General features: G+C 40.3%; 1 protein-coding gene across 5 annotated transcripts in view; it reads left to right on the top strand.

Annotated features, from left to right (window-relative positions):
* Positions 1-14,261, top strand: part of ZC3H12B (zinc finger CCCH-type containing 12B) — a 167,098-nt gene extending 152,837 nt beyond the window's left edge. For all 5 annotated transcript variants that reach the window (XM_084869504.1, XM_084869502.1, XM_084869503.1 and 2 more), the window contains 3 exons: positions 2,829-3,063; positions 3,678-3,784; positions 4,963-14,261. In XM_084869504.1, the coding sequence (XP_084725630.1) occupies positions 2,829-3,063; positions 3,678-3,784; positions 4,963-6,377 (1,757 nt within the window). In that variant the 3' untranslated portion in view covers positions 6,378-14,261. The remainder of the gene's footprint in view (positions 1-2,828; positions 3,064-3,677; positions 3,785-4,962) is intronic.
* Positions 14,262-14,475: the final 214 nt, after the last annotated feature.

Raw genomic sequence — 14,475 nt, 5'->3', positions numbered from 1 at the left:
CAGAGGACCAAAATAGACACTTTTTGAAAGAGAACATTCAGAAGGCCAAGAGACATGAAAACATGCTTAAAGTCACTAATCATCCGAGAGATGCAAATCAAAATGACCATGAAGTACCATTTCACACCTGTCAGAATGGCTATCATCAACAAATCAACAAATGACAAGTGCTGGTGAGGATGCGGAGAAAAGCTACCTCTCTGTGCACTGCTGGTGGGAATGCAGACTGGTGCAGCCACTGTGGAGAACTGTATGGAGTTTCCTCAAAAAACTAAAAATGGAACTCCCATTTGACGAGCATTCCCACTGCTAGGAATATATCCAAGAAATCAGAAACACCAATCAGAAAGGATATATGCACTCCTAATGTTCATAGCAGCACAATTTACAATAGCTAAAATTTGGAAACAGCCTAAGTGCTCATCAGCAGGTGAATGGATTAAAAACGTGGTACAGCTACACAATGGAATACTACCCTGCTGTAAAAAAAAAAAAGGGGGCTCTTACCATTTGCAACAGCATGGATGGATCTGGAGAGCATTATGCTAAGTGAAATAAGCTAGTCAGAGAAAGATAAATATCACATAATCTCACTCATTTGTGGAATATAATGAACAACATATATTGATGAACAAAAATAGAGCTAGAGAAAAAATACTTTAGAATATAATTGAAGTAACCCTGTTATTTGCAGATTTTTAATATTTACTACAACTTTTGTGATATTATATTATGTAAGTACAGTTTTGGTAATATTATATTTAAAATATTTTTTTCTATAAATGTTTATTGCATGTACTATATTTAAAATCGTTTTTCTTGAGATAAAAAAATGAATATTTTTCCAAATAAAACCATCATTCTGTTGTGGCATACAACAGTTAAATAGAGACACCTTCAATTCAGCAGAGTCTAGCACACATTTTGAAAAAAGGTGTGCTTTTCTATTTTACCATAGACTACAGAGTAAAGGAGGTTGAATCTGGTTATGAACATGACTAAAGGAACTTTGGTAGAAAATTAATCTCATTCTGTACTAGAAAAGTGATATTGTATTTGAAATTAGGGGGCAGAATAGAGAGAGAGAGGTCTCATGGCAAAGTCAACTTATCCACAGGGTCCATGATGATAATTTTAAGTTCCCATAGAAATATTTCAAAATTTTATTTTTAAATTTTTTTTCTATTTTTAAAATTATTTTTAAAGTGCTCATGTGAATACAAGGTGGGGGGGGGCAGGGAGAAAGAAAGAGAGAGAGAGAGAGAGAGAGAGAGAGAGAGAGAGAGAGAGAGAGAGACTGACTTTGATTGGTTGCATTCTGTATATGCCCCAACTGGGGATCCAACCTGCAACCCAGTTATGTGCACTTACCGGGAATTGAACCAGCGATCTTTCAGTGCACTGGATAATGCTCAACTAACTGAGCTACTCTGGATGGGCATAATGCTTTAATTTATTTTCTTTTTTAACATCAGGAGGAAAAAATTGGCTATAATGATGATTAAATAATAATATATCTAATTAGATTATTTGTTCTTATATCAGTGTAATTGTAAAGTATAATTTTAAATATTTCTTTATGGAAGAAGGGCCCATGAAGGCAAAACTGCCAAAAATCCACAAAAATAATATGCAGCCCTAATGTTAGGAAGCTCACTGTATTCACTGACAACAATATGTGAAGCTAGCTCTTTATATTTCAGACCATATAGACCCCAGTCCTCTGAGTATTAGCTATTGGCTGATGTGACAAATTAGAAAGTCCAGTGAATGGCTATTGGAGCTGTCTGCCAGCAGCTGAACAGGCTCCCAGACTCAGTCTGAGAGTGGATCCTGGCCTATTTGTATGCAGCCTTCTTTTTCTCAACAATTAAGAGGCCAAAAGGAAAGATGGGCAGTACTAACATACCACAGCTTGATGTTTTCCCTTAGTTGTGGCCTTCCTTTGGGCAGAAGGTAAAAACAGAATTCCCTAGGAATGATGCTTTATTCTCCTAGTGGCAGACACATCCTCAGTATACTGCCCTATTTTCTTCAGTAGCTAAAAACTGGTACATTAGTGTGTTTTGTTTTTTTTAATATAATTTTATTTATTTCAGAGAGGAAAGGAGACAGGGAGAGAAATAGAAACAACAATGATGAGAATCATTGATCAGCTGCCTTCTGCATACCCCACACTGGGGATTGAGCCCACAACCCAGACATGTGCCCTGATCAGGAATTGAACCGTGACCTCCTAGTTGATAGGTCAACCCTCAACCACTTTGCAACACCAGCCAGGCTGGTGCTTAAGTTTTTAGCTGCATAAATTCTAGAATATCAGTGATATTTCTCATTCTTTATGGTAGGTTTAAAACTTAGTTGTTATTGAATCCAGTTCCCTCATTTTTTTATTCAACGGAGGATATGTTTTTATTGATTTTTCTTTTTAGAGAGGGAGACACACACAACATTGATGTGAGAGAGAAACATTGATTGGTTGCCTCCCATATGTTCCCCAACCAGAGTTTGAACCCGCAATCTAGGTATGTGCCCTGACTGGGAATCTAATTTGCAACCTTTTGGTTTATGGGACAACACTCCAACCCACTGAGTCACACTGGCCAGGGCTCCAGTTCCTTCATTTTATCTAAAAGAAAGCTGAAATCCAAAGGGAAAGGTGACTTATCTAAGGTCACAATTCAAATTGGTGCCACAGCCAGGAATAGAGGCCACTTTCTCTCTAAGGGAAAATAATATATTCATCTAGTACCAATTTATGGATTCGTAATGTTGTTAATTTCCAAAGATAATTTCTACTCTGTGGCATATTATCCATATTTTAACAGATCAAGATATCCTACGAAAACTGGAGAAGGAGAAGATTCTTGTCTTCACACCATCCCGAAGGGTCCAAGGCAGGAGAGTTGTCTGCTACGATGACCGGTTCATAGTCAAACTGGCTTTTGACTCCGATGGCATCATTGTATCCAATGATAACTATCGAGACCTTCAAGTTGAAAAGCCAGAATGGAAGAAGTTTATAGAAGAGCGATTGCTGATGTATTCTTTTGTGAATGACAAGTATGTTTCCTTCCTGTGTAGACTTTGAATAGCCTAAACCCAAGTTACCACTAGGAATAGATTTCATTTCATATCAGTAAACATTTACTGAACACTTATTGTGTACCATGCATTATGCTGGCTGCCATGGGGATAAAATGCTGGATAAGAAACAAAACTTACCCTTAACAAGAGACAACCATAGTATGTTGTGATAAGTGCTACGGTTACAATTTTTAAGTTGCTTTATCTATGTGAAACAATAGGAAAAGGCTTTACAGAGATGACATTTGAGCTGAAGTTTACAGATAGAGGAGAGGGGGCTGCTGGGCCTTACAGGTAAAGGAGACATCATGAATAAAGCTCTAAAGGTGTGGAAGTGGGTTACATGTTGAGGAAAACCACAGGTATGCTAGTTTGGCTGGGACATATAGTCCATGACAGATTTATATACAGGAAAAATCATTTTTTTGTGATCAAGGGGGAACAGAGAGAAAAAATGCTGGCTTAGCAAAAGATAGAGTTGAGACGGGAAGGGCAATTACGAGGCTGTGACAATAGTAATGAAGATATAAACTTCTGATAAGGAATATTGGGAACAGAAGGGAAGACATTTATCTCTTGCTTGCTTTCAGATTTATGCCTCCAGATGATCCTTTAGGGCGCCATGGCCCAAGCCTTGAAAATTTCTTAAGAAAGAGACCTGTTGTTCCTGAACACAAGAAGCAACCATGCCCTTATGGTGAGTACCTTATGTGCAAAACTGAGTTCTGTACTAAGGAAAGCATAAGGACTCTGTGTATACTTTCTCTTCAAGATTTCCTTTCCAATGGAAAATTCTGGCTTGTCTACTTTCTGTGAGTTAAAGTCTTGTCTTCATGTATTTTCATTTAGGTATTTAAAGAAACATCCTAGAAACTGCATGAGAAAAGGATAACTATAATTGAAAAGATTAGTTGTTGCTTGTTAAAATTAGTTGTTACGTACTTGTGTTGTAGCTGCCTCTGTTCTGAGCAGTGTTGCTGGGGCAGGGAAATGCAGAACCCCACAGGGCTTACAGAAGCAGAAAGGACAATGCCAAATTGGGTTTTGCCCCAAGAAAGATATCTCTCAGGCAGGTGATTGCACCCTCTGTCAACTAACAACTTCTCTTCAGATATGTACTTTCAAATTTGCTTCTAAACTTTAGTTTCATTTACTTTTTGAAAATACAGATTTATAGAGTACTTTAATGATCTTCCTCAAGTTCCTCTGTTACAAAGTTTGTGAGCTTAACAGTGCAACACGGGCTGCCTGGTCTGAGGCTACTTCGGATGTTCAGTCTTTTGGGGTTAATCATTTGTTTATGAACATCTGGGTTTTTGTCCTCAATTAACATTTATTTAAATCAGAATAGTTTCATGTTCATTATCTTCATTTAATCTTTACAATAACCCTATAATATAGGAATAATTGCAAACCTTGTTTACAGAAGAGGAAACTGAGGCTCAGGAAGTAGTCACTCCCCAAGGTCACGTGGCTAGTAAGAGACATAGCTGGAATTGAAACCCAACTCTGACTGGCCTCCAAGCCTGTGCTCTTTGCATTGCACCATACTGCCTGCTGCTTCTCTACACCACTTCAGCACATAGGTTATGCCTAGGCAAAGTTGTGAATTATAGGAAAATGAAGGCTGTTCAACTGCTTAGCTCCTAGCTTTCACACTGCAGTTTCCTCCCCAGCTTTCTTCTTCTCTCTCCCCTCACAGTGTGTGATGCCTCCTTGGTGTTGTCTGTCTCTCATCTTTATGGAAAGTTACTTTTTTGCCTTAACTCCAAACAGTAAAACTCTAACCTGAGTGACCAGATTGTTACGACAGTTTCTGGCACAGAGAGTCACTCCACTATGAGAGAGGTCTTACCCCAAGGCATTATTTTTCAGGCAAAAAATGCACCTACGGCCACAAGTGCAAATACTACCATCCGGAGCGGGCCAACCAACCCCAGCGTTCGGTGGCTGATGAGCTCCGCATCAGTGCCAAACTATCCACAGTGAAAACTATGAGCGAAGGCACCCTGGCCAAATGTGGTACAGGGTTGTCTAGTGCCAAAAGTGAGATAACCTCAGAAGTCAAACGTGTGGCCCCTAAGCGCCAATCAGATCCCAGCATCCGATCGGTGGCTGTGGAACCTGAGGAATGGCTGTCCATTTCCCGTAAGCCTGAGGCCAGTTCTGTACCCTCACTTGTGACCGCCCTAAGTGTCCCCACAATCCCACCTCCCAAAAGCCATGCAGTGGGTGCACTCAACACCCGTTCGGCCAGTAGCCCAGTGCCAGGATCCTCTCATTTCCCCCACCAGAAGTCTTCACTGGAGCATATGGCCAGCATGCAGTACCCCCCAATCCTGGTTACCAACAGCCATGGGACCCCTATTAGTTATGCCGAGCAATACCCAAAGTATGAGTCCTTGGGGGACCATGGCTACTATTCAATGTTAGGTGACTTCTCCAAAATGAACATCAACAGCATGCATAATCGAGAGTACTACATGGCTGAAGCAGACTCGGGGATGTATGCCAGGAATCCCAACCTCTGTCCAGACAGCCGTATGAGCCATACCAGGAATGACAACTATTCCTCTTACAACAACCTGTACTTGGCTGATGCCCATCCTGAGGGCAGTTTGAAGCTGCATCGCTCAGCATCTCAAAACCGTCTTCAGCCTTTTTCTCATGGTTACCATGAAGCCTTAATGCGAGTGCAGAGCTATGGCCCAGAGGATTCTAAGCAAGCCCCCCACAAGCAGTCGGTCCCCCACTTGGTTCTGCATGCCCAGCACCCAGCAACTGGAGCACGATCTAGCTGTCCTGGAGACTACTCCATGCCTCACAATATCCATCCTGGGGCAACCTCCCAGCCAGGACGTGCCCTGGTGATGACTCGGATGGACAGCATTTCTGACTCACGCCTCTATGAGAGCAACCCCATGAGGCAAAGACGACCTCCTCTGTGCCGGGAACAACATGCCAGCTGGGACCCACTGCCTTGTACAACTGACTCTTATGGCTACCATTCCTATCCCTTGAGTAACAACCTCATGCAGCCATGCTATGAACCAGTGATGGTACGGAGCGTGCCTGAAAAGATGGAGCAGCTTTGGAGGAATCCTTGGGTTGGAATGTGCAATGATTCCAGGGAGCATATGATCCCAGAGCACCAGTATCAGACCTACAAGAACCTCTGCAATATTTTCCCTTCCAACGTCGTTCTTGCAGTGATGGAGAAGAATCCTCACACAGCAGATGCCCAGCAGCTGGCAGCCTTGATTGTTTCTAAGCTTAGGGCTGCACGTTGACATGACAGTATCTATTCCTTCATACAAATAATATTAATACTAATAATGCACTAATACTATGGTAACAGAAACTAATAATTGTGTGTTGCGCTTTAAAAGTTGCAGACTGTTAATGTCATTGAAGCACATAACAACCCTGTGAGATAAGTTTTACTAATGTGTGTTTCCTAGACAAGGAAACTGAAGCTCAGTCAGATTAAATTATTTGCCAAGTTCACACTACTAGCAAATGACCAAATCAGGACTCACACCCAAGTCCTCTGATTCCAAGTCTCATACTCTTTTGCACTGCACCATGCAGGTAATGGAGGATAAAACCCAGAGGGAGAGGCCCAAGTATAAGAAACCCAAGAGATTCCATTATGAACGTTATCATAGTTACACATTTTATATTACAAAGTACTGATGACATATCTAATTTAGAGAACATCAAGATCAGGTCATATGTTGAATTAACCTTTAGAATTCTTAATAGGAATATTTAAAGCTATTTAAAAGCAAATGCATACTTTATTGCATGGATATTTGACCATTTAATATCTTTATTAACCAAGCTATAGAGTCACATCAAAGCTTCTAGAGCTATATTTCAAAACTACTGCTAGGAATTATATTGCATGTATGACTGTATGCATTTAGTTTGAAATGTGTGCATATCTCTGTATAACTTTTTATATAGTGATAAGATAGGCTCTGCACAGTCCTTAGTCTACAGCTAAACAAATCAAAATCTGAGTTGATAATTTTATGTCATATTTCATACTTTCAACTCATTTTTAAAGTGAAATTACATGCCAATATTTGAACATTGTTTTCTTAGGTAACAGAGCAAACTATTCCCTTTGCACTTTTTTACTTATCAACATTTATTAACAGTTGTTAGTTTTAAGTCTCTTCACCTCAGCAACTTAGGGATCATATTGCTGCTATCTTCTGCAGAATAGCTGATTGATAAGCTCAAGTTTCAAGCATAGTAGATGTGTGCTAGAAAAGCACAGAAGAGTTTGACCAGGGCCAAGGAATTTACTACCAGAAAGATGGCCAAACTTATGCGGCATTATATGATGAACAAAAAGCTGCACTCAAGAAGGGTCTTGGATTTCTTGATGAGCTTTGGACTTCTGATCTATGCAGTATTCAACATCAGAGAATGGAATGTAATGGAGGACAGTGCACAGACATGTAATCCACTTTCTCCTGCTGTCCACCCTTTGGGCAATAAAGCCAAACATTGGTGGAGCAGAATTTCTTTAGGAAACAAAACCAGGGGATTTTCTAGATAGAAAAAGGTAGCTTCCAACAGAGGATGCTACATCTTTTCTAATAGCTGGCTGGCTCAGTTATGCACTTCAAGTACATGCCAAGAGAGTAAACTTGCCCTTTGATAATTCTTAGATGCATTACTAAAGAAGGCAGGACTTTGGGTTGAGTGGCATCATTTGCACAACTTGTTATCTTGCTCAGGGTGGGAACCTTTATAGCTAAATGCCTCTAGAAGAGGCATTTGTAGTTTTTCCTTTTTTAAAGTTGTAGTAAATGAACCCCCTTTTGAATCTATTGTATAGTTCAGCATTTTGAACCAGGACCAGCTCACTATTTCGTGAGCCAGAATTTGATAATTTCTATGGTCATTTTTTCATAAAAGTTAAGAAGGCCTGGCCTTGGCCTTTTGTTTCTTCATGAGAAGGTGTGACACTGCCTATAAATGTTTCTTACTCTGAAACACTCCGAATGTGAGGCTGTAGTCAGGGTTGTTTCTGGTGGTTTGATAATGGCTTGCCTACTCTTTATTGGCTCTCCATATCTGTCCTAGTTGATCAAAACTGTACATCAACAAATGTTTCCCTTCTGTTAACCATAGCTTCACATTTATGTACTACCCTCTAATTTTTCCATCCCCCAGCATATTGAGGTGTAAAAGTATTTTCTATCATGTAGGTCCATAGAGAGTAACAGCTGCCACTGAAGTGCTTCCTATTTCACACAAACACCATTTCATACTTTCAACTTCTCACATCTTCTAAATCTGTCCTAAATCAGGGTATTTGACAATCTTAGAGGACTCTATTGCCTTTGTGCCAGTTAATTCATCTTCCTACCCAAATCATCAATGGCACCAGTGTCTACCGCCTGCACAATTTACCAGGAAGCACAAGATTAATCTTGTCAGTTACAATTCATCTTGAACATGTTCATGTTTAGTACTCAAAAAAAGTATAAGCTCCTCCCAATGCAGAAAATATTTTTAAGGCAGAATATATATTTCTTATTTCCTATAAACAATTGTCATTCTCTTTTCAGAAAACGTTTATGAACCAAAGCTGCTAGGAGCAATGCCTAAAATAACCAGAAATGACCTTTTGTTGATACAAATTGTATCTCTTTTTTTCCTGATTGTATAGTAACAAATGTACAAAACTCATCTTAAACTAGGTTTGGTACTGATTTTCACCATGATGTTTGTGGCACTGTGTGTCACAAGGAAGTAGCCCAGGAGACATGAGAGAGCTTTTATTTCCAAATGGCAGTAGTAGTTCATAGACAAAGACAGTTTATCAAGGCCTCTTTATTACTATGTGCACATTGTATATACAGTTTCAAGCATTATATTGCAATAAATTCTCCTTAGCCTATTAAATTTAATATGTCCTTGCAAAAGGAATTTTGTATATCAACTGTGTTAGTGAGTCATTTGCAGGAATTGGTAAGTAAGCTATACAATTATGAATACATAAATCCAGCTTGTTTCCTAATGAACTTATTAGAGAAGCATTTTCTTTACATGGAGGCCTGCACACTTCTTGACTTTTCCATTGTGTCTGCTATTATAAAACAGCAAATACAAAGAAGCATTGGAACCCACTTGGCTTCCTTGATAATGAAATCAAGCTTTCTTTATGGACCTAAGTGGGTGTCCTTCAGGATATTTACCTCAAAGCACTCAGCAGGGGTTACTGCACAGTGTTTTGTCTGGTTTTCAAGCAGTAGTACATTTTGCAAGAGGTGCTTTGCAATTTTAATTCTTCCACTGAGTTTCTGAACTCATGGAAAGTCTACGCTAGTTCAGACCTTAGATTTTGTAGATTTTGTGATTTTGTGGTGGTTGTGTTTTATTTCAACCTGAGGAAGTGTGACTCTGGAGTGGCATGTTCAATCCAGGGAACCTTTTCAAAGGTAGCATACAGCCACTACACTCTCTCTGCGGTGCAGGGTATGGAAGGGAGGAGGACAGATGTCTTTTGGAAATGGCCTACAAACTTTTCTTCTAAGTAATTATTTCTGTCCCTTTCTCTCTCCCCCTCTCTCTGCTAGTTTCCAGGAGAATACTTCTAAATCCCATTTTTCTATTTTAGAATAAATTGTCTTTATACAATATTCAAACATTGATACCCATTAACCTTTGGCGCTGGGTTTTCCTCTAATATAAAATTCATTGGAAATACCATTATATCTATGCTATACAAATGCCCTTTTTGAGAGCCAATTTTTTCTTCCTCCCTCCCTTCCTCCCTCCTTCCCTTCCTTCCTTCCTTGATACCATTATATCTATGCTATACAAATACCCTTTTTGAGGGCCAATTTCCCTCCTTCCCTCCCTCCCTCCCTCCCTCCTTTCCTTCTTTCTTGGAGATACCATTATATCTATGCTATACAAATGCCCCTTTTGAGGGCCAATTTCCCTCCCTCCCTCCTTTTCTCCCTTCCTTCCAGATATGTTTTTATTAGAGAGAGAGAGAAATATTGATGTGAAAGAGAAACATCGATTAGTTGCCTCTGGTACATGCCCCAACTGGGGCTCAAAACTTCAATCTGGGTATGTGTCCTGACCGGGAATCAAACCCATGACCCTTCGGGGTACAGGGAGATGCTCCAACCAACTGAGCCACACTGGCCAGGGCTGAGGGCCAATTTTAATACACTTTGTTTTACTCTGTGAACCAGGTCTGGAACTACACAGGGAATGTTAAGCTGTCCAAAGAGTCCTGCTCAGGTCTCCTGCTAACTCTTCTCTGCCTTCCCCTAGTTTGCTTCTCCTCAGGTTTGACACTGAGGAGTATATAGTCATCAAATGAAATGACTTTAGTTCTCATTGGAAACCAAACCAGTATATTTTGGGAACCTGCGTGTCTAAAGTAGTCAATGCCTTTGAAAAGACTCAGAATGTTCAATATGTATCCATATTGTAGCTAGCTATATACATAGGCAGATTGACTATTTTCCATCCTGGTTTGTGAATCATTGAGCTATAGTAGTTTGCTTTATCTATTTGTAGGATTAAACAATACTGTTTAATGGTTGTAAACTTTTATAAAATCTCTTTGGGTTTTTTGTTTGACCCAAACATAATGTAAGTCTCAATGACAAAATATACAAAGCTAACCAGAGGTGAGTGAAAACATGTTCCATTCCATTTTGTCTGACTCTATAATGCATGTGCAATGCTTTGCAATATGTTCTTACTAGCATGAGTGTGCTATGACTATGATGTTTTAATTTGTTTCACCTATAATAGTGATAGAAAATGGTGTATACTTGACAACAATGAACTGTAACCACACTTATTTACTGCATAAACTATTTGACTACTAACCAGTAATGGCTTTGTTTCTTTAAGAACACGATCAAAACTCATACCACACCCATATACATACACACTCTGGTTTGCTCCTTAAAGAATTCAATTTCTGCCGAAACCGGTTTGGCTCAGTGGATAGAGCATCAGCCTGCGGACTGAAGGTTCCCAGGTTTGATTCCAGTCAAGGGCATGTACTTGGTTGCGGGCACATCCCCAGTAGGGGGTATGCAAGAGGCAGCTGATCGATGACTCTCTCTCATAGATGTTTCTAACTCTTTATCTCTCTCCTTTACTCTCTGTAAAAAAAAAAATCAATAAAATATATTTTTTAAAAAAGAATTAAATTTCTGTCCTTGAAACTGCCATCTTGAGATAAGCTATAAGGAGAGGGATCTCCCCAAATTAGTTCAACTGAATTTTATCACAGGAGCAGTTTTTGTCTACCAATACAGCTCTAAATGGCAGTCAACTTGAGATTCCCACAGGCTTTGGTGGGTCAGAATAAGTTGGAGAACTCAGATTTGAGGCTTATTTCTGTAAAGAACCTATAGTTTATCCCCTGAATAGCCTCAGGGTCACAGAGGCATCGTCTGCTGGGCCTTAGAGCTAGAAGCCACCTGGCACGTTATACTTCACAGAAGTCACTCAGGATTGTACTGAGCAGCATCAACTCTATCAGGTTATAGGTGTGGGAACTGAGATTCCTAAAAATGAAGTAATTTTACCAAAGCTTAACAGGGAGTTAGTGGCAAAGCCATGAATGAAACCCTGGCCTCAGTGCTCCAGACCAGTGAGCCCTTTATCACAGGGGTCTGTTCTTCCCTCACTCCCCTCTGGAGCCTCCTAATCACCCCATCCCTGCCAGTCTCATCATAAAGGCAGAGGTGGCCATAGCTGCAGAGGAATTCAGCCTAAGAGCCTTTGGGAGGGGCTATTCCTGAATCTGAGACTATCTTTTTTTCCCTTTCATTTTCCTTCTTGAGATTAAGAGTGCTCATCTCTCCCCACCCTCTTCCTCTCTGTGTCCTTCCCCTTGCTGCCTTCTCACACATTTCTCAGACATACTTATGTCAAGTTCTTACTGAGTACCAAATAGGGGCCTGGCCTATATTGGGCTAGGGAGAGATGAAGAGGAGGAAACACTTCCTGTTTGCTGAAACTTGCACTCTAGTGAGGGAATGAAGTACACTTAGAGGAATAAATTAATAAATTAAGACTTTCATTGTTATAGTATTGTACACCTGAAACTTATATAATGTTATTAGTAGATGTTATCCTAATATTTAATTTTTTATTGATGAGAGAGAGAGAGAGAGAGAGATTTGTTGTTCCACTTATTTATGCATTCATTGGTTGATTCTTGTGTGTGCCCAGTCCAGGGATCGAACCTTCAACCTTGGTGTATGGAACAATGCTCTAACCAACTGAGTTACTTGGGCAGGGCTAATACATTTAATTTTCTAAAAAAAAAAAAAAAAACTTTCTTGGAGGGCAGTAGCAGCATGAGGGTAGGGGAAGTGATAAAAATAGAATTTCATAAAGGAACAATTCAATGTTCAATTACTCTCCCTAATCATAGGTAGAAAATCAACTAGTCTAACCATAACTCACTGTATGTAGCTTACCTCTCTGGCCTCAGGACCTACATTTTCTTCACATAATATATGTTCCAACCATCCTGAACCCTTCACAGGTGCCCCAACATGCCATGCTCTTTCTTATCCCCTCCAGACTTTTCCCTTCTTTCTAATCCTTGTTGTGACTAGTACCCTATTGACTTTGAAGACACACTGCTAATGTAACCTCCTCTATTAAGCTGTCCCACCTCCTTGTCCAGATAATGTTAGTCCTTCCTCCAGTGGGCCTTGCAAGTACCTTGAACAATACCTCTATTTTAGTACATGTCACTCTGTTATAATTGTGTTGGCACAGCAGACTCCCCCACAAAACAGGAAGTTCCTTTGGGCAGGAATCATGAGTGAATCTCAATTACTGTTGTTAAATAATATAATCTATGCTCTCTTCCCTTGATTCCCAACTCTGTTCCCAGTTAAATGTGTGCAGTTGAAAGAGTTTCTAATCAATCTGTAGTCAGAAGGAAAAGGCCCAAGGACACTGGGCTAATGTCTTTCCTGGCTGGTTCTTCCCGACACCCCCCACTCATCCCAATCCCTACCCTATCTCTGCCATCTGAAGCAGCCCAACCAGGAACCTGGCTCCACAAATCCCAGGTTCTAGGAGGATTTCAGCCAACAATGACCCTTGCCTCTTACTCTCCTTTCACCTGGATCAGAAATGAGATCAGATAGCCTGCTCCTCATCTTTTGGTCAGTCTTTGAAGGCCAGGAGAAAGCACTTTGTCCAAGGTTATATGAAGACCTGAGATCAAGGCCCACCAACTTGGTATGAACCCATATTACTCATATATACAAAGCATCATAAGCTTTACAGAGCACTTTCACATTCTCTTTTTTGATCCTTGCAACAAGTCTGTGAGGCAAATAGTATTCTCCTACAGATGAATAAGCTGGCATTATTTACCTTGGGCTGTACTCATTGACAGAACTTGCCTGAAACACAGGTCTTTGGGTAGCTTTCTACTCTATACCAGTGCATCTCAAACTTCACCATGCATCAGAGTCATGTGAAGGGCTTGTTAAACTAGATTGCTGCCCATCTCAATCTTGCTGATTCTGGTTAGCAGTAAGGTTAAATATTTACATGTCTACCAAGTCCCCAGGTGATGCTGATTTTGCAAGAAATGTGGATCTACACCAAGCTATTAAATTGCTCTGTGCCCTTGGGCTATTTCCTTCCCTTTTTGTCTGCCTCGGTGTCTCAATGCCTAAAATGAGGGGTCTAGATTAAAACTATGATCTCCAGGCCCTGGCCAGGTAGCTCAGTTGGTTAGAGCTTCATCTCAATACACCAAGTTTGTGGGTCCAATACCCAGAGTCAGGGCCTATGTAAGAATCAACCAATGAATGCATAAATAAGTGGAAAACAAATCTCTCTCTCTCTATCTCTCAGTGCATAAATAAGTAGAACAACAAACTGATGTTTCTCTCTCTCTCTCTCTCTCTCAAATCAGTAAAGGAAAAAAAAACTATGATTCCAAACTTTTTAGCCACAAAACCCATTTTGAAAAACAAAATCCTATGTAGAATACCAATACATACATAGTAGATAAAATTCAGGCTGCTCTAGAGAAGTGGTGGAGGGCAACCAAGAGATTGCAGCACCCATCTTCTCACGGAGTAGGCGGCGCTGAGCTATCTCCCAGTGTACTTTTGCAAGTCTCTTGACTAGATATGGCCTAGATCAGCGTTTTTCAACCACTGTTCCGCGGAGAAAAACTGGCATTAATAAGTGCAGGAGACTGCTTGACCTGTGCTTAATGCTTAGGTCCACACAGCACAGGAAATCTTAACCCTGCTGGGCTGCTGGCCTCATGGACCTCACAATGTCCCTTTAGTAATTGGATTCGATCTGTGGACCAGCCCTAGAAAAATTATATACATA

Source organism: Pipistrellus hanaki (assembly GCF_964339955.1).
Source record: "Pipistrellus hanaki genome assembly, chromosome: X".
Taxonomy (NCBI): Eukaryota; Metazoa; Chordata; class Mammalia; order Chiroptera; family Vespertilionidae; genus Pipistrellus; species Pipistrellus hanaki.
The sequence above is the reverse complement of the archived record's forward strand: the minus strand, read 5'-3'. Positions and strand labels throughout refer to the sequence as shown.